The 26509-nt window shown below is 42.1% G+C and overlaps 1 protein-coding gene across 4 annotated transcripts in view; it reads right to left on the minus strand.

Annotated features, from left to right (window-relative positions):
• The window catches only part of MYO6 (myosin VI), a 120683-nt gene that overhangs the window by 69634 nt on the left and 24540 nt on the right, over positions 1 to 26509 (minus strand). For all 4 annotated transcript variants that reach the window (XM_026665191.2, XM_026665190.2, XM_026665189.2 and 1 more), the window contains exons 2-4: positions 12044 to 12176; positions 3199 to 3268; positions 2286 to 2359 (exon numbers count right to left, since the gene is read on the minus strand). In XM_026665191.2, the coding sequence (XP_026520976.1) occupies positions 2286 to 2359; positions 3199 to 3268; positions 12044 to 12160 (261 nt within the window). In that variant the 5' untranslated portion in view covers positions 12161 to 12176. The remainder of the gene's footprint in view (positions 1 to 2285; positions 2360 to 3198; positions 3269 to 12043; positions 12177 to 26509) is intronic.

Here is a 26509-nt window from a genome sequence, read left to right on the forward strand (position 1 = left end):
TATACTCCAACACTATTTTAAGAATGAAATACAAGGGTCCCTTCTCTAGCACAGTAGTTCAGAAAGGACTCCAACAGGGACATATTCTTTTCCCCTCTTTTTTCAAATTGTATATCAATTCAATGGTAGACCTTCTTAATAATCCTATACTTCCCTACACTGATGATGCCACTATAATTTCACAAATCCCCACAAGGCTGGAAAGAGCATTAATAGTAATATTTTGGTACTGCAGATCACCTGGTTCCCAGTTTTGAAAAATCTAAAATGCTGGTCTTTGCTAAGAGAGCCAGCCTAGAGAGTAGAAGGGCAGAAATCAGAGCATGTTATGGTACTGAAATACTGTACTGAAACACCTTGGAGTGGTTTTCCACTCTAAAGGCACTTGAAACATATACCAGAATCACGTAATGAAGCTAATTTAGGTCTAAAAGGGCAATTAAGCACTTCTTTTACACTTGGTAGCGGACAATTAATCCCCGCAGAATTAAAACACTTGAGACCAAATCACTGGCCCAAATTCTTAATGGAACAGAAGTAGAAATTTATGCAAAGACTGGAAACAGTGCACACAACATTTTTGAATTGCACCCAAGGATAGCAAACGCCCAGTTAAGACTTAAGACAGGAATACCTGCAACCAGATAAGGGCTTGAGAGAAGAGGATACATTACTGGCTGAAAATCCAAATCTTCCAGTTGAACTGACACTAATTTTAATAAGATGATTTTCCTTCTCTCTGGAAACAGGCTGTAGAGCAGGATTGGGTATTATATGGGCTTTCTGCACCATGCCTAATTTCTTTAGGAAATGACCACGCCAAACAACTGCTCAGCCGAAGAATAAAGAGGATATGGAGTTTCAGACTGAAGTTAATAGGCGGACCTAACATGGCAGAAATTGCACAGATAAGAGCACTTGGGAAACAGGAAGATATCTACAAAATCTAACTTTCCCCAAGCTGATTTTTCAAAGCAGGTGTAACATCTTTCCATCCTCACTGCTGCAAGGCAGATACTCTGAAGCTCATTAACTGAGCCTACCTGCTCAGGAGGCGACAAAGAGATCAAAGCCATTTTGCATGTATTTGCACTGTAAATTCCATAGGTGTTAGGTATAACATTGATACCAAATATGGTTTGGGTGAATAAATATATAAAACTTAGATATCATGGTTTAAGTGCTTATCACTTTAAGCACAATGCTGAAGGCAATTTGCCAATTAAGGGTGCGGTTACAAGTTACAATATAAGGAAGCACCAGAAGCTGGAAAGCTTGCTGCGACTAACTGTGTCTTACTGCAACTAACTGTGTCTTACTGCGACTGCCTCTGTGTTACTGTAACTGTGCCTGTGACTGAGATGTTCCTGTCTGCTACTGTTTTGCTGATTTATTGCTGAATTCAACTGTTCTACTGTTTGAACTTCTTGCTGAATATCCAGCGTTTGTTCCTCTGGAGAGAGGCACCGGAGGAGGAGAAGATATCTTTATCGGCTGATAAAGATATTGCAAGGACTCTTAACTTGGACTATACTAGTGAGTCTTACTGGATGGAAATACTGTGAATGACTTAATGGACTGAATGACAATGCTTTAAACTCTAAATGGATTAAAAACTATTTAAACTACAAACAGTGTTTGTGTTCAGTGTGTGTATACTCTGGGGCCCTTCCACTCTCGTTTGGCTGCCTGGATTGACTACTGCTGCAATACTCTGCTAGGGTTAATCCCCAAACACTAACATTTCAATACTCTGCTAGGGGTTAATCCCCAAACACTAACAATAGGGATGTCAGATCTGCTTATATTCTACTTCTACTAGGAAAATTTCCCGGAAGACCAGACAATTTCTATGTGAACCATCTTCTAGAAGGTTCACAATCTTTTATTACTTGTGCAGTAGCCAATTTCTGTGTTGCCACCGAAAATAAGGCATAACTGGTTATATAAATAATCACTTCTGTTTTATTTATCATTTTAGGTTTAACACATACTAGCCATTTTGTTTTTAGATGATATACAGTACATTTTACTTTGGAGACTGTAATATTTTAGATTTACACTTGCACAGGTAATTGATGCATGTCATATTTTATGTAATTTTATTTTTTGTTACAGTATGTTAGTGTTTTATCTCATCTATTTGATTTTACTTTAGTGTTGTATTTTAAAAAAAAAAATTCACTTAGTCATTGATCAAATAAACAATATATATTTCATATTTTGCTTTGTGACAAAAAAACAACAACCCACCCATATTTTTCACAAGCTGAGATGATACTTACATAAATTCTATCTTTGCTGTAGCGAACTCTTATATTATGTAAGAGGGTAGCTTCATTTAAATACATTAGTGAACCTACAATGAAAGCACAACAATAGTTTTGTAAGTACCATATATCCTGCCACTTTTCCTAAAAGAAATGTGGGGCAGATTTAGAGGAGGTGTGATAGAAGCTCAGGATCTGGGGCGGGGCTAGAGGAATATAGAAAACATTCCAGAATCTTTTTTTCCCCCTTCTGTTCAATCGTCTCTCATTCTTGAAGACACCTGAACAAATCTCTGAAGTTTTCCTAGCAAGTTTTTTTTTTTCCAGAAGTGGTTTGCCCTTGCCTCCTTTACTAAGGCTGAGAGAAAATGACTTCCCCAAGATCACTCAGCTGGCTTTGTGCATAAGGCAGGATTAGAACAAATGGTATCGCTGAAAGCAATAGCACTCAGAATTATATATCGCGTCACAGTGCTTTACAGCCCTCTCCAAGCGGTTTACAGAGTCAGCCTATTGCCCCCAACAATCTGGGTCCTCATTTTACAGCCCTCGAAAAGATGGAAGGCTGAGTCAACCTTGAGTGGGTCAAGATTGAACTCCTGGCTGTGGGCAAAGTTTGCCTGCTATACTGCACTTTAACCACTGCAACTAGTCATAGCTAAGGCTAATCTGATAATGCTGCTCCTGCCACTTGCATTCTTCAGTAGCATTCTTCATTCAGGCTCAGCATATTTCAAATGGCATCCTCTAAATACACAGGCCAAACAAATCACCCGGGGGTTCCATTCTGGTGGGGTGGAGGGACATCCCCTAGCAACACTCATTCATTTGCGAAGGGCCTTGGCTCAAGCAAGCAGCTGGGTTTTGGCAACCTCAATCTGAATAGAGCCCCTGCCACCTCACTTAAATGTTTACATGGCTCACTTACAATTATCCTCCACATCCTTCTTACTGTCCTCCTCTGCGGGAAAGACTTGGTTGATAGCAGCAAAAATGGTCTGTCAAAGAAAAGGAGAAAGAAGTCATTGGTTTCTGTGAGAAACCCTTATTACTAGAAATAATACATAAGCAAGCACCTTCATGTAAATCTGCAGGAAGGAAAGTTTTGTGCACAATAGGTCAGTTTTCCTACAAGGATATAGCAATAGCACTTAGACTTATACACTGCTTCACAGTGCTTTAAGCCCTCTCCAAGTGGTTTACAGAGTCAGCATGCTGCCCCCCAACAATATGGATCCTCATTTTACTGACCTCAGAAGGATGGAAGGCTGAGTGAACCTTGAGCCAGTCAGAATCAAACTCCTAGCAGCAAGCAGAATTAACCTGCAATACTGCACTCCAACCACTGCGCTACCACAGCTCTATAATGCAGGAAATGCAACCATGCATTTTCAGGAGTTGCCAGTGAAATATAAAAGTAAGGGATTCAGGAATTTCTGGGTCAGGGGTCGTGTTTGATCGCCACCCAAGTATGTGCTCATGACCAGATTCAAAAATTTTGTGAATATTTTGGTCGGAACCCGATTTGGTCATGGTCAGAAGCATTCGTGACCAGAGATTCTACTGCATTAACTGAGTTTTGACTTTATTCCCACTCAACAATACTGTTTTTAACTAGTTCTTAAATATTCCAAAGTTTAAGGCTTCTAGTCACCAAGGCTCCAAATTAGTGGTATATTTAACATTAGTTGCTTGGAGACCAATGTTTCAGTCAGAATTTCAAGCTTCTGGCAAAGTAAAAGTGCTGTCTGATCCAATCATTTCCCTTGATCTTAGACAAAAGTCCGAGAAACAATATAAGATTCTTTTATTTATATCTCACCTTCAAATAAATAATCAAGGCAGAAATCCTCCTATTTTCCCCTCAACAACATCCCTATGAGGTGGGTTGGCTGAAAGAAAGTGACTGGCCTAAGCTGGCTCTCATGCCTAAGGAGGGACTAGAATTCATATCTCTCTGTTTCTAGCTGGTGCCTCCACCACTAGATCTCACATCCTTACTTTTGTAATTGTGGCCAAATTGGCAGAGTGTGCTCTACATAAGTATGCATTTTTAAAAGTTCAAATAAAATAGTTAGATCAATGCTGATTCAGAATTTAGGAGTGTATACCTAATACATGCATATTAACTGAAAGGAGAGACTCCTGGGACTCAGAAAATCCTTTGCACCCCTCAGTTTCAATCCACCCTGCAAAACCCACATTTCTCTAGTCCTTATTAAGCCACGACAACCAAATGACCCAGTCTTGATTTCCTGGCTATTATAGTCAGGGGCAGAGAACGTATCTCAATTTCCCTCTTCGTGGAATTTAGAGAACTCTCTGCCCCGATGTTTCCTGAGAATTTACAATCATTTCTAAAATGGGAACCAATATATAAATATTGTACAGGTAAGTCCTCAACTTACGTCCATAATTGAGCCCAAAATTTCTGTTGTTAAGTGAGACATTTGTTAAGTGAGCTTTGCCCCGTTTTATGACCATAGTTTCTTGCCACAATTGTTAAGTGAATCACTCATTGAGTAACACAGTCGTTAAGTGAATCTGGCTTTCCTATTGACTTTGCTTGTCAGAAGATCACAAATGGTGATCACATGATCCCAAGACTCTGTGACTGTCATAAATACATTGCCAAGTGTCTGAATTTTTATCACGTGATCATGGGGATGCTGACAATAAGACATAAGTCACTTTTTTCAATGCTGTTGTAACCTTGAGTAGTCACTAACTGAATTGTTGTTAAGTTGAGGACTACCTGTATAGCTAATTCAGATTTTAAAACTCTGATGTACTCCCAGCAGCTGTACCCCATCCAGGAACAGTCCCTTCTTTTGCCTGAAAAACCTAACTCTCATTAGTCTCCCTCTTCCTTACGATACAGGAAGCTGCAGCTCCAACAAGAATGCACTGTCCTACTCAGTGCACTTACAGGATGATTTTTCCTCCTTAAACCCAAACCCAACAATCAGTAATGATTAGTCAGCTCCTGAACTGAAACAGCTGCCTTATACTGGGGACAACAACCTTTTGTTAAAAAGTAGTATCACCTTCCATTGGAAGAAATTTGAAGCAGCTTGTGTAGTTGAGATTCCAGATCTGATCCAAACAAGCATGTGCAAAATTCATGAACCAATGAGCCAAAAGCAGCCTCATCTGTTACTATTTTAGATCACTAAATTGGACAATTATAAACAGCATTAGGACATAAGGACTCCTGTATTGGGAATATTTATTTGATTTATATCTCACTTTTTCCCTCAGGAAGTCAAGATAGTATAAACAGCACTCGCTCCTGCAACATTTCCCATAGCAACAACCTAGGGTGTAGGTTGGGGTGAGAGGAAGGCAGTGGCCACACTAAGAGTTTCTGTGACTGTCATGCCCCTGGTGGAGACTGACTCTGAGCAGTCAGAGGAGGACCCAGGCCCATCCCCTATCCATCCTAGGACACGCAGGAAGGAGAAGATCAGGGTAAAACATGGTCTACTTGGGAGGAGAGGATCAGGGTAAAATGTGGTCTACTCGGGAGGAGAGGGCCATGATCCTCTTCATGGGTTGCAGGTGTGAGATCTGCATAAGAGTTTGGACCTGCGTGCAAACAGACACTGGAGACAATTTAGTGTTTTATTCCTAAAGAAGGTTTATCTTGGTTGGCGTTCTTCCAACGGACTGTCCCTAGTTATCTTCCTGAAGTTGGCAATTATTTATCCTGATCTGTCGTGGAACTTTATTCAATGCGGTTTGTTTTTGGTTTTTGCTTCGTTATCGTCTCTTTGAATTTGAACTGTGCTTCTTTCCTTTGAAATGTTATTTTGAAAATAGTTTACTCTTCCACTGTGAACAATTAAACAGTGAAGCCAAGTTGAAGGCATTAAAGCACTTTTAGGTACGTTTTGGGTTTTGTTATATTTCTGATATACTCTGGGTCATCACAGTGACTAAGAGAAGACTTGAACCTGGGTTTTAATCCCTGCACTACTCTGGTTCTCACTTCTCTCTTACAAAGACCCAGTGTACAATCTGGGGGTCCTTCTAGACTTATGACTCCTACTCGATGATCAGGTGACAGTCATGGCTGGGAGAGCCATTGCACAGCTTTGTGTTGTATGCCAGTTGTGCCCTTTCCTGGATTGGAGACTCTGATCACAGTCATTATTGTCCTAGTCACTTCCAAATTGGACTGCTATAATGTAATGTACACAAGGCCTCCCCTGAAAAGTATCTAGAAGATTCATCTAGTGCAAAATGCAGCTGCCTGGGCAGTTAAGTGTGGTCCTAGAAGATGATATATGACATCTCTGCTCCATGACTTGCATTAGCTGCCAGTCTGCTTCCAGGTCAGATTCAAGCTGTTTAATAGCATAGAACCAGGTTATCTGAGGGACCACTTCTCCCCAATTACATCAGCCTCAATTACATCCCACTAGATCTAGCAGAGAAGACATGTTGTGGGTACCAGCTGTGAGGGATTTACATTTGGTGGGTCCCAAGGGGCGGGCCTTCTCTATCATGGTGCCCGTGTTATGGAACATTTTCCACCCCCCAAAGACAGGTTAGCACCATCCCCGTTAATCTTACAGAAGTCCCTCAGGACTTAATTACATCATCAGACCTGAGGGAGAGGGGCTACAAAACTGATGACATGCTTAGATGGCTTCACTTTGGTTTATATATTCAGTTTCTCATGTGGGTTGTACATTTTAAATTTTTAATAATATTCTGATTTTTAATAATGCTTTCTATATTTTTATAATAATTGTTTTTATATATTTGTTGTTTTAATTGATTGTTATATGCCACCCAGAGTAGCTTCTTCTGAGATGGGCAACCACGTACATTGGATTAATGAATAAATGAATAAATGTTATATTTCTGTGTAATGAATATGTAATACAAAACTAAGCAAGCATTTATTTTACCCACCAAAAAGATATACTTTGTTTTGGCTTTTCTTGGTTTAGGACATCCATCTACAATAAGCTAACAATTCTCCTCTTCAGTCTAAACATTTGAAAAGGTCTCATTGCCACCTGGTACAAATAAATACTCCTTAAGTTTGGAATGCTCTATTCTTGGTAGGAAGAAGGCAGGCCATTCCGGGAACAAGATAAGATAAACTGGTCTTCCTTGCCCTTGGCAAATTCAAATAGAATGAGGACACTGAAAACAATTATGATTTGGAACTTACAGAAGCTAGTCAGAAGCCTCCATAAGAGAAAACTTCAGTGTAGACCAAATAAAGAATGTGTTGCGTATTAGTCAGCTTTGGACTGGAACCATTGACTGTTATCTTTGTGGAGTTTCCTGACTGGCCGAAAGGCCTAAAGCCTTTCTTTCATTCTTCAATAAAGAATAAAAGTACTCTTTAAGTATTCTTTGTTACATATGCTCCTTAGTATTCTTGTATATATTCTTTGTGTGTTATGTTACTGGGATACTTTCTCATACTGTCTCTGAAAAAAGTCTTAAGCATACAGATCAATGCTTTATTTTAAAGTACTTTATAAATTTACTAATTTAGAAAATCTCCAAAATCCAAAGAATTATTCCCTGCCATATATTTTCAGGCAAAGCTTGATGAGAATGTCTTCTGAAATAAATTAACAGAATTAAAATACTCTGAGGCTTCCTTGGAATAAGAATGATTTCACATAGTGCTGCATTTTTTCGACAGAAACTTACTTAAATAAAAAGGTAAACATCACCTTCTTTTTCCCCTAGATGAGATTACTTCCTTAGAGGGACACTAGACTTCCCTCAGAGAGGAAGCCTGTAGCATCACCTCTTGACCTACATACTAAAATTCCCTCTATTTCATTGGGATGAAAAATTTGAGCGTTAGTTTTAAAATGTGTTTATTTTAAGCTCTTCCCTACAAATTCAAAACAGAACACTTCTTCTAGATTTGTGTACTAAGTCCATGGATTTTTTTTTTTTGCTACTTTATTTTTATCATGGAATGAACGCAGCTCTCTTCTACAGAAGTTCTCACAGAAGAGACCAGCTTTCCAAATTACTAACTACTCTTACAAAGCATAAAGAAGTAGCAGTTTAGTAGGTCCACCTAAGTTTGGAGCAGGCTACTGGTCATTCTAGATCAGGGGTGTCAAACTTGCGTCATCACTGCGTTGTCACATGATGCATTGTGACCTTTTCCCCCTTTGCTAAACTGAGCATGGGCAGCCCATGATGCATCTGGTCCACAGACCGCGAGTTTGACAGCCTTGTTCTAGATCAGGGATCTCCAACCTTGGCAACTTTAAGCCAAGTGGACTTCAACTCCCAGAATTCTGGAAGTTGAAGTCTGCCAGGCTTAAAGTTGCCAAGGTTGGAGACCTCTGTTCTAGATGATCATCTGTAGATGAAAATAGCAGTCTAATTTATAATTCCCTCATTAACATGTGTGTCTTCCTTAACTCAGATTCCGCAGAGCTTTTAAGAAGTTGCATTCACAATATATATGTGGAATTCATCAGGTCAGAAAATGCTGGTCTAGTGCTCTTATGACAACTCTAAACATTCCATTATTTTCATGCCATCCACAGCATTACTGAAGGGAATGGAAGGCAAAATGTGATATCATAATATGAAGAAAGGGAAAAAACAAATGAACAAAGCACGGCTTCAGTTTTCAGTCACAAACGCACATTTATCTTCAGCTTCCCAAAGGATTCTATGCATAAATTAATGTGATCACACAATGTGCTGGTTACAGTTGTGAGGCAGTTAGCCACAAGAATAACAATAAGCCCTTATAAACTATATCTACTGTGACAACTTAAAGTCTTGTTTGATAGAGAAACCCCCTTGATTTCAGACACTGGGTTACTTAAAATATCAAAATAAATCACAACCATGATACCTCTTCAGTTTTCCAGTGTCTGCAACTCTGTTGAGAACAAATCACACAAACTAAGGGAAGCCATTTAAAAAAAAAAAACTTAATGAGCCTATTATGCTCGTGCTTATAACCCAATATATTTTCAAGCCTGTTTCTGTCACAATACTGATACTTTAACAGAATGAATTGCACCTAGAGTTGATCACATTATTTTTCATTTTCTACTGAAAAGGATTCTAATGGTTTCATTTTGTCTGCTCATTTGATGTTTTATGTTTCTTGAACAAATTGTTTTTACTGTTGCACAAATGCTTCAAAACATACAAAAAAGAAACCCAGTCGTGGAATAACAGCCCTTTAGACAATCATTTAATGGGCAACATTCAGTGCTAAGCAGATGCTTTTGTTTGCATAACAAAACTTCTGTTATCTCTTCTGTACACCTTCAACTTGTAGGTATAAACGTTTGATTTTTTTTAAAAGAGAGACTAATAGCCCATTCAAACTCAACATCTTTTAAAATCAACAGTAGGAACTGATAACCACATTAAATGCAGGATTGATGGGGAATCCTGTATTTTTAACTCAAAGGTTCTTTTTCAAAAGGCAACTGGGCTGTGTTTTCTTCGAGGAAAATGTTTTGCTTCTCGTCCAAGATGCTTCATCACTTCCGGATGACTGAGAATCTCCACACACATTTAGCCTGTATTCTTAAATTTTTTTAAAAAAATTGAAGGTGCATCCTGTATGTTTTCAGTAAAACCTTTATTCTTTTTCTTGCGTTGAGAAGATGAGATTGACACTGACACTTAAAAGCTTTCTTTTTTCAGAAGGAAAAAATATTTAGGCATGCAATCCTCTATGGTAAGATTTCAAAGTAAAATAGCAAATCCTCAAACATGCTACAGTATATTGGGACAATGTCCTTTGTTCACTTTAAATGTCTTGAGTGCGGATCTGAATCTATATTTATATGTTGCATTATTACTGAGGGACTTCTATTTATATCTGTGGGGTTAGAGGTAAGATTTTTTTTTCTTCCGTTCTGATTTTTGGAGACTCTCTGAACAAATCTCTGAGGTTTTCTAGGCAAGTAGTAGTTTACCACTTCCTCCTTCATAGGGCTGAGAAAAAGTGATTGATCCAAGGTCACCCTCTGGCTTTATGCCCAAAATGGGACTAGAACTCACAGCCTCCCAGTTTCTAGTCTGATAGTTTAACCAAACTGGCTCTATAAAATGTTTAATTGCTATTAAACAAAAGAGGCTTATTATAGCCTTGAAGAAATTTGTGTAAGAGTACAAAGAAGAATTAATGCATTTGTCTATATTTGTCTAAGAGATGGGTTATGGCAGTGGTCCCCAACCTTTTTTGTACCAGGGACCGGTTTCACGCAGAAACACTTTTTCAAGGACCGGTTAAGGTTTTTTTTATTATTATTATTATTATTATTTATTTATTTATTTGTTATTTATTTATTTATTATTTGTATTTATGTATTTATGTATTTATGTATTTATGTATTTATGTATTTATTTATTTATTTATTTATTTATTTATTTATTTATTTATTTATTTGATTAATTATATATTCCACTCATTGAAAAGCTAGTTATGACTTAATTTAATTATAATCAAAGTTGGATTGGATTTAATAATCATGGTTAATACAGGCATGATATTCCCCTCTGAAAAAAAAATTGGGACCGGCCAAAAGAGACCCCGCGCTGCGCGCCAAGAAATCACACACACACACAACACCAACGCTACACACCCTTCCTTTCCAGCCAGTCAGGTGTGTCTCAGCTCCGGAGCTGGGCAGCCGCTTCCCTGGTGGCGGGGCCGAGGCCGCCGCCCAGGGAGCGCCCGCTGCTTTCCCTCGGCAGTGGCGTGTTGCCCTGCGCCGCGTGACCCCCACCTGGCAGCGCGCTTCTCGGCACGAGGCAGCCGGGTTGCCCAAGGAGCCTGGCCGGCCAGGCGAGGGGAAGGCAGCGAGGGCCCTGCTGGGCTGGGGTGGAAAACCTGCTTGGCAAGGGGCCGGGGAAGCCTGCGGGCGGAGGACCAAGTGCGCTGGGAGGCAGAGATTCTGCCGAGGCCCTCAGACGGAGAGACGGCTGGTCTGTGGCTGCCCAGCTCCCATTTCCTGCCGCTCACCTGAGTGGCCTGTAGCCGCATGTCGGTGAGGCAATTGAAGAAGAGCTTCTCGTGAGCCTTGACCAGGTCGCCGGCCGCTTCCAAAGAGGGCGAGGGAGTTCGTGCAGGCTGGGATCGAGGTAATCGGCAGCAGCGTAGCCTCCCTTCACCAGAGCCTCGCAGAACTCCTGGCGTAAGCCCGGCGAATCAGGAGCCTCCTTCTTAGGGAGAGCAGCTTCTCCACGGCTACCACGTTTCCCTTTTCTCTAGCCACGCACGGCGTGGAGTTGACGTTTTTGGTCGAGCGAGGCTGAGGGACGGCGTCAAAACCAGCGCTCGATCCAGCACGTCGGAACAAGATGGCGCCGAAGCAAAGTAAGTAGGCGGCCCGGTCCCAAATGACCCACGGACCAGTACCGGTCCGCGGACCGGTGGTTGGGGACCCCTGGGTTATGGGATGAAGAAATATTTGTCCATAAGTTTATAGAGGCTGAAAAGCCTAAATTTGTTTACGCTTATTGTGATGAAGGGTTGAAGACACCTCTGGGCACGTGTGTGTGTGTGTGTGTGTGTGTGTGTGTGTTATTCTTACTTTTTTATTCTTTTCTCCTCTTTCAGTTTAGTTTGCATTAGTTTCTACTGCTATAGTTAAAATTGTAACAAAAATATTTTTAAAAAGCAATTAAAAGTTCCAAGCACTCCAAATGCTTTAAAATAGTAGCCTCCCATTCACTGCAAACATCTTCTCTTTCACCAAAACAATTTCTCCAAGAACTAATTGCCTTTTGAAGAAACCTACCTTGCCTTTTTTATTGACAGGTTCAATAGTTAAGCCGTCAGGTCCAATGTCCACAATGTTCCCCATCTGAAACCCATCAGTTGGGTGTGGAGCCCAAACAGGCTTCCCGTCCTCCATCTTGAGGAACTAATTCCTACAAAGAAAAAAAATGTTTGTAACTGAAAAACAATATATATATACAATGAAAACATATCAAGGGGGAAAATTGAAAGCTAAGTGTTTTAAGGCGCACCCATTGCTTCTTTTCCATTGAAGTTTCATCCCAATTCCCACCCAACCTCATAACTGATGAGCAGTTATATTAACAGTTGCATTAACAAATGCAACTATTTCATTAAGAAATGCAGTGCCCTAAAATGAGAAATAAGGCAACACCCAATGGAATGAATGGTGGCTTTTACAGAAACATTACTCAGCAGACCAGGCAGTGTCAACACCATATTTGACTAAGAAAGATGAAGATATAAAACAAGTTATATCTAACCAATAACCACATTCAATAAAGCACTGGCATATTATTGAGCTGAAATTCATCAGCAATCTTCCATTAATGGATAATAAATTGCAGGTCCAAGAAGGAAGCCAAGATTCCTTTATGCAATGTTCTACAATGTGTGTGTGTGTGTGTGTATGTCAGTGTTGGGATTCAATTTTTTTTACTACTGGTTATGTAGGCATGGCTTGGTGGGCATGGCAGGGGAAGGATAATGTAAAATCTCCAGTCAGAGGTGGTATTTGCCAGTTCTCTGAACTATTCGAAATTTCTGCTACTGGTTCTCTAGAACTGGTCAGAACCTGCTGAATACCACCTCTGATTTTTAGCGACGTTTCGGCAGAATCTCATCTGCCATCATCAGTCTTGTGTATTGGGTTCGTCAACTATAATGATGTGGGAAAATACCCGAATAAAGCTGAATATCATACATATAAATACCTGTGAAAACTTAAGAAAACATATATATATATATATATATATATATATATATAATATATATATATATATATATATATATATATATATATATATATATACATGTATATATATATATATATATATATACATGTATATATATATGTATATGTATGTACATACGTACGTTGTATGTTATATATATAGATAGAGATATAGAGATATGATATATATAGATAGATAGATGTGTGTATGTGTGCGTGTGTGTGTTCGTGTGTGTCTGTGTCTGTATCTGTGTGTAGCTGTTTATTATAGCTATTTATTATAGCTATTTATTATAGCTATTCATGTGCTCTCATTGAAAAATGCACTGTAGTCCCAAAGTGCTCCCAGAAATTAACAGATATAGAATGCCCAATTGCAATTAAAATGTCTATTCGGGTGAAAGTAAAAACATAAAATACAGAAAAATATAACCACAAACCCCAAGAAGAACCAATCAATAAACCTTTGCCAAAGTGACACCACAACCCAAAGGTCCCCTGGAAGAGCTCCATTTTGTGCTGCTTCCAGGAAGAAACTGAAGTAGGAGACAACCTTATTTCTCCTGGGAGGCCATTCCAATGCATCTCTGAGTCATAGGTTCCATCACCATCCTAAAATGGGGAAACCAGTCTGCTATCTCAGCTGGACTGAATTGGTCCAATTGACTCTAATGGAGAAGTGTGTCCTCCAGATTGCTTGGCACCAAACTATAAAAGGGCTTTATAGCAGCAGCGGATCCCAACCTTTTGGGAACCAGGGACCGGTTCAATGGAGGGAGGTTTTTCCACGGGCCTGAGGAGGGTGATTTTGTGTGCTGCCTGCATCTTGCGGATAGGGCTTCGCTTGTTTACATGGCCCGGTTTCTGCTATGCCACGTACCGATGCCAATCCATGGACCTGGGGCTGGGGACCCCTGCTTTATAAGCCAGCACCAGTTCTTTAAAGCAGGGGTTCCCAACCACGTCCACGGACCGGCACCGGTCCGTGGAACAAGTCCTACCGGGCAGCTGGCTTGCTGGGCGCCGCCATCTTTTTGATGAAAAAGTGCTTCCGGTGAGCTTTTCCGGTAGAAAGCTCACCGGAAGCACTTTTTCATTAAAAAAGATGGCGGCGCATAGCGCTTCGTGAGCTTTTCCGGGTGAAAGCCATTTCTACCGGAAAAGCTTCACGAGCGCTGATGCCATCTTTTTGATGAAAAAGTGCTTCCGTGAGGTCACCAGAAGCACTTTTTCATCAAAAGATGGCGGCGCCCAGCTAATGCCGGCACCGGGCCGCGCCATAAAAAGGTTGGGGATACCAGGCCGCGCGTAAAAAGGTTGGGGATCACTGCTTTAAAGTATATCTGGAAGCCTGGTAACCAATGCAGTGCCCATAACACAGGCGCCATGTGCTCTCATTGACAAATGCTAGCTAGACAGGGGCCACTGCAGTCTCAGCTGCAGCTTCTGAGTGGTCTTTAAAGACAACTCCACATAGGGCACATTGCAATAATCTAAACTGATGATGAGAAAAGCTCTAGCACAAGGGTCTTCAAACTTGGCAAGTTTAAGACTTGTGGACTTCAACTCCCAGAATTCCTGAGCTAACATGACTGGTGGAGGAATTCTGGGAGTTGAAGTCCATAAGTCTTAAAGCTGTCAAGTTTGAAGACCCCTGCTCTAGCAAGATCAGCATGTCTCAAGCTAGGCTATAATTGACACAGCAGCCTCTACCTCTACTGCTATTTCACTAGGAGCGACAAAGCCAGGAAGACCCAAGTCATGGACATGTCCCTTCATGAGGAATGCTGCCCCATCAAAATATATCAGTGGAGCCGACAGGGAACCTCAATGGATAAAGTAGGTTGTCTCTGATTTAATTGTTTTTAATAGAAGAGAATATTTGTAGCCCAGAGTTGAACTGTGGAGTTCTTGGTGTTCCCTGAGCTTGGTTATTTTCAAATCCACTAATCTGAGAGATCCTTGTTACTTCTAGTTTTGGACAGTCAAAAAAAAAAAAGAGAACCCCAGTATGTAAAGACCACATTAAAACAAGTTTAGAGAATTCAGGTCTAAAAGTGAGATTCCCAATCATGCATATTTCTTTCAGCACAAATGAAGGAAAACACAAGCACTCCAAGCGAGTGCTTCCCATACATATATGATTTATTTATCATATTTCCAACCTACTCACTTTTGATAAAATTAGCCTGAAGTGATTAATTTGTTAGAGTAAAAGATGAAGCAAAGGCATAAACCTAGTGTTTTATTTAAACATTACTCTAGAAATGTTAAATTATGCATTACATTATATTCTGTCATACACAGTACACTGGATATCAATATTACAGTTCTTAATATTACAAATCTTCTTATTGGGCCTTAAGTAGAAAGGGGAAATTGCTAAAATTTGGATTCTGCTCAAGAGTTGTTCTTTCTCTAACTTATTCTTTTTATTTAGCTGAAGTAAAAGAAGGGAAAAGAAACATAATCAGAACTGCTTGGCACCAGCCCAATCTTCAGTCACTAAGGTTCAGCAAAAATCAAATAATTCCACATAAACCTATCTCAGACATTTTATTTCAGCCATTTGACCAGCGCCCCTAAAACAAGTCCAAATACGCTAAAGCAGGGGTCCCTAACCCCAGGCTGAGATCCACTACTACCAGGCTGTGGCCCATTCAGAAATGGATCACAGAAGTGGCAGGCAAGCATGCACACAGGTGCACAGCTCCACTTGCACAAGCAGTGGGCGAGTGCGGTCATACATGCAGCTCCATTTGTGCAAGCGGCTAGCACATTGGTCCGCCACCAATGTGGAACCATCCCCTCCCCCCCCCCCACATCAATCCGCAAAGCTGGAAAGGTTGGGAACCGCTGGGCTAAAGGGAACTCAGCCTGTGGGCGTACAAAGTGAAATTGAGTCCTTACCAATTAGCCAGTGCTAAACCAGGCTACTTCATAGGGATTTGGTACATCAGAAAAACATCCTTGCAAAAACTGTTACAATATTTCTCAAAAGACAAAAATGGACAGAGAAAAAGGGAAGGGGAACAGGTAGAGCCATGTGTACAAGACAATGGCTCCCCGTGGAATATATAGACAATAACTGGATTTATTACTGTCAACTAGGTACCTGTTGCTGTCTTCATTTCACCATTATATGAAGTTCAAGAGAACACTAAGGATTATGCTAGCCTTCCTTTCTCTTAATAGCACCTTTCCCCCCAGTCTAATCCCTCTGGTTCAGTGAATTCTCAACCACTGTTATCTATGGAACTTTTTGCCTTAAAGCTCTTTCAAGCTATCTAAGTTTTTGAGTTATGATCAGTACAACTACGGCTACAAATGATATATAGTTCTGTAAAAAGAACAAAAGAACTGTACTGTAAAAATCAAAATGCAATTCTATACTCCTTTGCGTGTTTTTCTGAACCCTGGCTATTTTTCCCCCATAATTGATGTATATCTCATTCCATTGTGTCGACATGTTTAAGTTAAAAGGTTGTCTTTTGTTTTTCTGGCAGGCTCTGATTCTTTCTGAGTTGAATGGATCCCAAACAGAGTTTTATTGTTGGTGAACTTTACAAAAAAAAAACAAAAAACCCAGCAACAGTTGTAGGAATGCCTCTGGAACAAAATGCTGATACAGATTTTGCACATTGCACAGCTGAGATAGTCTTGCCAACTCAACAAAAATACAAAGAAAGTCTGCCTGAGAGTAACAGGACAATCACTGCACTGATCTGATGCTGTGCATACTTTCGTTTTATTTAATTCACATTTTCTAAATTGAATGAAATATTTTAGGTCAGTCTCCTTACCTAGTGGTTTGTAGGTAAGATAGATATGATATGCCTCATTGAAAAGACATAAAGTTAAAGTACTCTTAGTTTGTAAAAAAACTTAATGATCCTATTTATATAAAAGGAAAGGAGGCCATATATATCCAATTCCAAAACCTGAAAACCAGAAGCAGAAACAGGCAAGAATTCAGTCTCACATTGTCCAATTCCTGATTTTCTCATTATATGCAAACCAGGCATTATGAACTAAATTGCATGCTAGCCAAGAACTGCTATTGGTTGTTAAACCAATTAGTTTGTTCTCATATGATTATAAACACAAGTCTGCTGAAATGAAACTTAACTCTAGTGTACTCATTTTCCATGGCCAAGAAACCCCCCTCAAAAGCCTCCCAGCTTTTCAAAATATTTCAGAAACATAACCTTAAGATTAGATGGAAATGACAAATTTCCATAAGAACTCACAAAAGATTCAGCATATCTTGCCAGATTCTGCTCATTTTATTTTTTGCAAATATTCTAATTTTAATGTACAGGTAAAACTCGAAAAATTAGAATATCGTGCAAAAGTTCATTTATTTCAGTAATGCAACTTAAAAGGTGAAACTAATATATGAGATAGGCTCATTACATGCAAAGCAAGGTAGTTCAAGCTGTGATTTGTCATAATTGAGATGATTATGGCTTACAGCTCATGAAAACCCAAAATCCACAATCTCATAAAATTAGAATATTGTGAAAAGGTTCAATATTCTAGGCTCAAAGTGTCCCACTCTAATCAGCTAATTAAGCCATAACACCTGCAAAGGGTTCCTGAGCTTTTAAATGGTCTCTCAGTCAGGTTCAGTAGGAATCACAATCATGGGAAAGACTGCTGACCTGACAGTTGTGCACAAAACCATCATTGACACCTTCCATAAGGAAGGAAAGCCTCAAAAGGTAATTGCAAAAGAAGTTGGATGTTCCCAAAGTGCTGTATCAAAGCACATTAATAGAAAGTTATGTGGAAGGGAAAAGTGTGGAAGAAAAAGGTACACAAGCAGCAGGGATGACCGCAGCCTGGAGAGGATTGTCAGGAAAAGGCCATTCAAAAGTGTTGGGGACTTTCACAAGGAGTGGACTGAGGCTGGAGTCAGTGCATCAAGAGCCACCACACATAGACGGATCCTGGACATGGGCTTCAAATGTCGCATTCCTCTTGTTGAGCCGCTCCTGAACAACAAACAATGTCAGAAGCGTCTTACCTGGGCTAAAGAAAAAAAGAACTGGTCTGTTGCTCAGTGGTCCACAGTCCTCTTTTCTGATGAGAGCAACTTTTGCATCTCATTTGGAAACCAAGGACCCAGAGTCTGGAGGAAGAATGGAGAGGCACACACTGCAAGATGCTTGAAGTCCAGTGTGCTGCAAAAGGGGCCCAAACCAAGTACTGAGTACATATGCATGCTTATACTTTTCAGAGGTCCGATATTGTTCTATGTACAATCCTTGTTTTATTGATTGCATGTAATATTCTAATTTTCTGAGATTGTAGATTTGGGGTTTTCATGAGCTGTAAGCCATAATCATCGCAATTATGACAAATCACGGCTTGAACTATCTTACTTTGCATGTAATGAGTCTATCTCATATATTAGGTTCACCTTTTAAGTTGCATTCCTGAAATAAATGAACTTTTGCACAATATTCTAATTTTTTGAGTTTCACCTGTAATTAATGGATGCAACCACCACCCAAAGAAGCACTGCGCTCTTTTTATGAGCTGCATCTTACTTTTTTTTTATTCCTTATATATCTGGAGAAATGAAGAATTATAGCCATTTTAAATAGCAAATTAACGTAATGAGTTCCTCCAGTGCAGGAAATGACTTTTCTTTCAACAAGCAACTCCTTTCTCTTGCATGTAAGCAGACACTCGTAGAGCTGAAAGTCAAACTGAGCCCTTCCTTGCTGAATGAGGAAAATTAGATGATCCAAGTTGTTCCCACAAACCTGTGCCTATTCGCCTTTGGCTCTCTGTCGCAAGGATGGGAAAGCGAATATGATCTCATAACTTCCTGAGGAAAGACATCCTGTCAACCAGCAAGGGAATTCTCCTAGAAAGCCAAAATCCCTCCATGGGAGATAGAGCATCAGCTAAAGTGCAAGGGGTCCCACGTTCACTATCCTAATGGGCTTGAGAAAGATGACGACAGAGAATCTTGAAGAAACACTGCCAATCAGGGAAGACAACCCTAAATTAGATGTATTTACTTTTTAGATTTTTGTTATCCCGCCTTTATTACTTTATAAGTAACTCCTGGTGGCAAACATACAAAATACTCTTTCCTTCTCCTCTTTTCCCCCCAAAACAATCCTGTGAGAAAGATTGGCTTAAGGTTTTCATCACTCCTCTATTAGATATAGAACCCTTCCCCCCGCCCCCATCAGATGCTATTTTTCACTTTTTACCAGCACGAGTAAGAGTACTGCTATCTAAGCTTTTCACTGCAGGCATACATTTGACTTAGACTAGCCCTGTTTCTGCACTGACATTGCAATGAAATGCATTCCTGCTATTGTAACCCATTGAAGTAAAATAAAATAAAATAAAAGGGTAGGGATCTGATCTTCTGTACATAAGTATGATTCTAAGTCTTGGAGATCCAATGTAGTTAATATTAGGAATACAGTTATTGTAATAGGGCGCAAAAATTATTGGACTAGTAAATAATTATGTCCACAAGATACGGTTGCCTTCCGTGATCTTTGAAGAACACATCCAAATATACATCAATTCAAAATGGCAGGGAAAGGCGGGGGAGAAAGGGAAAGTCTAGAAACTAATCCCTGAAGCACTGACATTTTATAAAGGCTCTGATTGCTGCATACTTCAATAGACAAATCTTGTGTTGAAATTGGTTTTTATCTTGTCTGCAAAGTGTTTATACCAGCCAAGGCATCCTTGAAAGTCAACAGTCAATTCCAGAATAAAGTGTTGAACTTCTAGGGAGCTTTTACTTACAAACACACCAAACTTAAGCATGATATTTAGTTCTATGTATATTGGGGCTCAACCTGGACATTGGGAAGAAGTCTATTCCCCAAACCAGATGAAGAAACAAAATCAGAGTTTATGCTTGTTTGCCAGATCAGATAACCTTGCTACATTGACTAACTACCCGCCCCGGGGGCAGGGGGGGGGGGGGGGGGGGGGGGGGGGGGGGGGGGGGGGGGGGGGGGGGGGGGGGGGGGGGGGGGGGGGGGGGGGGGGGGGGGGGCCTGGAAAAACAGCTTTTGAAAGATATCCTCTACTCTGTTATCATGAAAAACAAGGCACAGGCTATAGAAAAGCTAATTATTTAATAGATGGTAATAGCCCAATAGAATTGTAAAAAGTCAGTGAACTTACACAGTAATTAAAGAAAGATCAAATGAAAACATATAAGCAGCAGTGTTTAGTGTACAGCAAAAGTCAATATGATGTGGTTATATCAAACTTATCAAGGAATAAAGAATGCTGGAAAGAGTATCCAGGTTTTGTACGAAGATTGATGGGGGAGCCAGGCATATGGCAATCAACAAATGTGAAAGAGGTTAGATGAAAAAACAAAAACATGTATTTACTTAGTTCAGAGCAAACCCCGTGACTTCTAATGGCCATAGCTATTTTAAGAATCTTGCAACCTTCTCAGATGTATAAGTATGATGCTCGTCTGGCTCATCACACCGACTGTTAAACCACTCACTGAAACACCCGTCTGCCAAAGGCTGCAGTCGACGAGGCAAAGACATCCAGACAGTAGTGTCTGATGAAAGGAGACGGGGAAGTCCACGTGGCCGCACGACAGATCTCCTTTAAGGGTGCTTGGGTCGCCCAGGCAGAAGTGGCCGCGCTTCTGGTAGAGTGCGCTGTCAGACCTCGAGGAACCAGAAGGGCCGCAGCTTTGTAGGCCTGCTCAATGCAAGATCTGACCCACCTGCTAATAGTAGGAGAAGACACCTTATGCCCCAAGTGAGAAGGGAAAAGGAAACAAACATGGCTTCTGACTTCCTGAAGGATGAAGTGCACTTAATGTATATTCTAAGAGCACTTCTTACATCTAGCGTGTGCCACTGCCGCTCTAAGTCATGGTGCGGGAGTGGGCAGAAGCCAGGCAACACAATGTCCTGGTACCTGTGAAACCAGGTGTTAACCTTTGGAATAAATGAGGGGCCCAGACGGAGAACAACCCTATCATCATGAAAGGAACAAAGGTCCTGTCTGATGGAAAGAGCAGCGAGCTCGGATACCCGCCTGGCTGAAGTGATGGAAACAAGGAACACTAACTTCAGAGTCAGGAAACAGAGAGACGTTGTTCTAAGGGGTTCAAAAGTGGGGCTTCGTAAGGGCATTAAGGACCACATGAAGATCCCAGGAAGGATACCTGTGAACCACCGGTGGGTGCGGGTTGGAAGCCCCTTTCAAAAACCTCCTGACTGAAGGGTGATGGGATAAGGAAGGAAAGAACCGAGGAGAGGGCCTCAACCTGCCTGCGTAAGGTGTTTGGGGCCAAGCCTTTCTCCAGATCATGCTGAAGGAATCTAAGAACCTCTGCCAACTCGGCTGAAGCAGGAGAGAGACCCTCCCTAAGGCACCATTGGGAAAGGGCCTTCTAGGTGGCATCATAGATGCGCCTTGTAGAATGTTTGTGAGATGCCAGGATAGTGATGATGACCCTTTCTGGAACATCAGCCTCCTCTAGCTGCTGCCGCTCAAGTGCCACACAGTCAGCTTGAGCCACTGCGGCTCTGGATGGAGCAGAATCCTCTGATGAAGGGAGATTAGATGGGCTGGGATCCTCCAAGGAGAAGCCACCGATAGGGTTGACTAGGTCCACAAACCAGGGCCTCCTTGGCCAATAGGGAGCCAGGAGGAGGAGCTCCACTCATTCCTCCAACATCTTCCAAATTACTGCAAGAATGATGGGAAGCAGGGGAAATGCGTAGAGGAGACCTTTGGGCCATCTGCATCAAAGAGCATTGGGCCCCTCCACTCCCTGGCAAAGAAACCTGGTGAAGAATTTGGTGACCTGGGCGTTTTGAGGAGTGGAGAAGAGCTCCACCTCCGGCGTACCGAATCTTAGGGAAAGGTCCCTGAATAGAGACGGAGGAATGGACCATTCTGCCTGGTCAACTAGGCTCCTGCTGAGCCATTCGGCCTGGGAGTTGTCGACCCCGGAGATGTGGTCTGCCAAGATCGACAACAGGTGTTTCTCTGCCCATAACCCCAACCGTAGAGCCTCTCCCAAGAAGGCTCTGGACCTTGTCTCCCCTTGCCTGTTGACATGAGCCATTGCGGCCATGTTGTCCAAAGGATTAGAACATGAGAGCCGGTCACTGAGTGCCTGAAATGCTTGAGAGCTAGAAAAATGGCTCTGAGCTCTAGCCAATTTATAGGAAGGGTCTGGTCTGACCTGGACCAAACGCCTGAGCTATCCGGCCCTGCATATGGTAACCCCAACTCAGGAGGCTGGCATCAGTGGTTATCACTAGCCTGTCTGGGACCCTGAACAGAAGTCCCTTCCAGATTAACGGGGAACGCCACCAATTGAGAGATCTCCGTATTTGTAGTGGGAGCAGGACCTTGATGGATGAGTGGCTGGTTCCTGCTCATTGGTAGGGAAGCAGGAATCATTGGAGTGGACCGAGTGGAAAAATCCGTGGCTCTGGAGATATGACAGGGTAATTTGCAGATCCTGATGGGCTGCATGGATGGAGGAGGACAGAATCAAAATGTCATCCAAGTAGCACTGGATCCTCAGTGGAACAGAAAGCAGAGATGCCATCAATGCTGCCAGAACCTTCGTGAAGACCCATGAAGCCAATGAGAGGCCGAAGGGAAGTGCTCGATACTGGTAATGGGTATTCTGATAAGAGAAACGGAGAAACTGGAGATGATGAGGCCAAATGGGGATGTGGAGAAGAGCCTCCGTGAGATCAATGGAAGAAAGGAGATCGCCCTTCCGAACACTCTCTTAAAATAGAATGCAGAGTCTGCATTTTAAATCGCCTGTATTTTACAAATTGGTTGAGAAATTTTAGATCAAGGATAGCTCGCCACCCCCCACCCCCCGAGGCTTTGGTAACGATGAAAAGGCAAGAGTAAAGTCCATGTCCCCGTTGAGAGGGGGGAACAGGTTGAATAGCTCTGATTTCAAGAAGGTGTTGAATGGCCTGATTCATGAGGGCTTGCCTTGACATGTCCCGAGAGACAGGACAGATCAAAAAATTTTCTGGGGGTGGCGTTAGGAAGTCCAATTGTAACCCTGACCTAATAGTGCTGAGCAGCCAGGTGTCCGTCGTTGACTCCTCCCATTTGGAGGCAAAGAAGGCTAGGTGACCTCCGATGGGTGGGGAGAACGAGGGATTACTTAGAGCAATGGAAGGAACAACCCACTCCCCCCCCGAAAGGGCCATTTACCAGTAGAAGGCTGTTGCCTGCCAGATGCTTTCGCACATTGGTCTTGGCGTTGGGAGTACGGCCTCTGAGAACGGGGGAAGCGAGATGAGGTCTCTGCTCGAAAGGCAGGAGGGCGATAAGAAGCTGGGCGATAATCGGCTTTCTTCCAGAGGAAGAGAGAATTTTACATTTATCTCTGGTTTCGATGATATAAGGTCCCAGAGCATCACCAAAAAGCTTATTGCCTGTGAATGGAAGCCAGCTTCCATTTTCGGCATGACTCCACCTGCCAATTTCGGAGCCATAACAGTCATCTTGCTGCTACTGAAGATGCCATGGCCTTGGATGCAAATTTTGGCAGAATTGAGAGAGGCATCTGCAGTGAATTCCGCCACTGCGATAATCCTATTAAGGTCTTGGTGAGACCGAAGGTCAGAAGCAAGCAATCTATTCTGGAGTTGGTGCAGCCACCGTATGGATGCTCTCATGAAAAAAAGGATGCTGCTGTTGAAGCCCGAATAGCCCATGCAGCGGCCTGGTGATTGCACTGGAGGGCCTGTTTGGAACATTTATCATCCGGTTTCCGGATATCTTCTGGCTCTGTGGGAGTGCCAGAAGATGAGAATGAGGCCAGAACCGGAATGTCAACAGAAGGCACTGCCAGGGCATTGTCCAGGGCTGCGCTGACATTGTAGAAACGCTTATACAGAGAAGATGGGCGAGGACCTGCCGAAGGGGAAGCACACTGTTCCTTGACCATGTCCAGGAACAAAGTGGGAGAAGGCACCCCTGCATGCACTACAGGCTTGGAGAAGAGCGAGTCTCCCTGGCTAGAGGGATTTCCTCGTGGCTCAGGAGCCACTTCTTCCGGTGACAGCTTGGCAGTGACTGCTTGGCGGTGACTGCTTGGCGGTGACTGCTTGGCAGTGACTTGCTGAGCAATAGCCTGAAGAGAGAAGGATTGAAGACCAATGCAGAGGATGTCTGTTCTGGGCGAGAATCTTCTTCCTCTGAAAGATTTTGGTCAAAAGTGTCTCCCTCTTCACGCTCTGAACGAGAGGGGTAACTGTTCAGATGGTGAAGCCCTTCCCTCCTCATCAACCTCCTCCCATTCTGATAGAGAAGAATGGACCCTGAGGTCCTGGGGCCTGTGTAAATCAGGGTGATGAGGCAAGGAACTTATAGATTGAGAAGGGAGAAGGGCCTGAACCCTTTTCCAGAGGTCGAAGAATTTGCTTGAAGCCTTCAGCCAATCCCTCCCTAATGGCCAATGAGACAACATCTTGGATATCCCCTGATCTATGCTCAAAGGTAGAGACAGAAGGCAGAAGGCCCACTGCTGTGGGAGTGAAGGTAGCTTCAGGCCTAGATTAAGAAGAGGTTCGAGGCCTGAAGGGAGGGGGAGGAGCATAGGGCCCAGAAGCCTGTTGGAAATAAGGCCCAGATCTGCTGAGATCCTGAGGATCTGACTGGACAGCAAGAGCCTCAGGAGACCAGGATGGAGGATGGAAAGGCTCATAGATAACTTCTCCTCCCCTGGGAGGGCTTGGTTGGGGCCCACGGGTATCACCTGAAACATGCTGTAGTTGCACTTCCTTCTGTTGAATAGTTCTGTTGAGCTGCCTCTCTAGGGCTGCATGTCTACACTTTTCTGCCCTCAACTCACCCTGAGTTGCCTTCTTAGGGGCTAGAGCCTTAGCTCTGATTTTAGCAGCCACCTCCCTCTGCACTGATTGGGTGCGTTGCCTACATCTTTTTCTCTTATTGGGCTTAAGACACTGTTCCACTGGGGGGGGGGGGAGCTCTGCCTGAGCCTTATCTTGCTCCATTTGTAAAATAAAGGCTCTTGCGATAGAAAGAAACTGTTTGGAAATTTTTTGTATTAAGCCCCTTAGGGTATAAATTGGCCGCTGGGCTTACAAAATGGCTGCTCACCTCATGGTGGAAGACTTCAATCCAAGATGGCCACTGACTAGGGGAAACAGGCTCCAAGATAGAAGAATCGCTTCTTAGGCTATAAAGAGCCCCGAGCGAAGTCAGCAAAGGAAAGGGTAGCCTCCAGCCGCACGATCAGCTGGCTGATGCTGTTATCGGTTTGCCGATCGCTTTTTACGACTGCTCAAACTGCAGGCGTGGGGGAGGTCTACAGACGCTGCCCAACTTGCCTGAACAGCTCTCTGGCAACACTGCTCCCAATGTTGCAGGAGAGAGAGCCCTACTCTCCTGGAAGAGCAGCTGTCCTGATCCCTGGGAACTGCTTGAAGCGAGGAAAAAAGGTACTGAAGATCGCTGGCGATTGCTATCTAACAGAACACTTTCAGAGACACAGCTCCTGACTGAAAGGAGCTGAGTCAAAAGCTGGGGTCTCTCCCGGGGGCTGGCCTTTATATCTTAGTACAGACTCAGCTAAATGATGTCATAGGAAGGAGTCAACCCATCCTGGGCTCTCGATGCAGCATGGGGGAGAAAATGTTATATTACATGCCATTAAGTCATTGACCCATATTAAAACCATTAAAACCACTACAATTGGCAGCCAAGATCAAAGTTTTATTCCAAAACTATTAAATACAGAAATGTCTGCTTAGAAATATCAATCTGATGTTATCTATTGCCAAAACACAAAGTGATTCAATCCTTTCTTCTTAAATGTGAATGTTGCATAAACCAATGTATTAAAACAGAGGTGCTTGCTGTACTGTACAAAAAAAAAAAGATTATATACTCAAGCTCTTGTAATTATCTCAGAAAGAACTATGGATCCAGTTCTCTGCCAACCCAGCCACTGAAATTTTGGAAGCTGAAGTCCCAATGCATTTCAAAGGATCTGGGTTGGAAAATGTGAGACTGCCCAATATGAATTTAAATTTAGTTTATGCTAACGTGGAAGCCTTTACTACATTCCAAAAGTTCATAACACCCTATTATCCTGGTCATGTACATAAAACAAATCCTTTCACACAACATCTGCATTCAGTCAGACTTGGCAGCTGGCCACAACACTTTTTTTATGTCAAAGTCTATATATCTGATATACGCTGCATCTTCTTATAAATATTTTTGAAAACCCATCTTTATTCCAGGCTCCAGGCATTGTGAACCACAACAGCTGCAAGGCTGCTACTGAAGTCAGAAAGTCTTCTATTATTCAAAACACTAATGGGTTTCTTTATTTTGCAAAACAAAGACAGAGAAAAGGTCACAGCCTTGTGAATAATCATAGTTTAATAAAATACTGAAAAGTACACTGGCCCTTGGGGAAAAAAATAACTTTCATCAGCCTCTTGTTTATTTTTGACTTTCTTGGAG

This window comes from Notechis scutatus, chromosome 1, assembly GCF_049901735.1.
Source record: "Notechis scutatus isolate UNSWTSFEM ecotype Mainland chromosome 1, rNotScu1.2, whole genome shotgun sequence".
NCBI classification, from domain to species: domain Eukaryota; kingdom Metazoa; phylum Chordata; class Lepidosauria; order Squamata; family Elapidae; genus Notechis; species Notechis scutatus.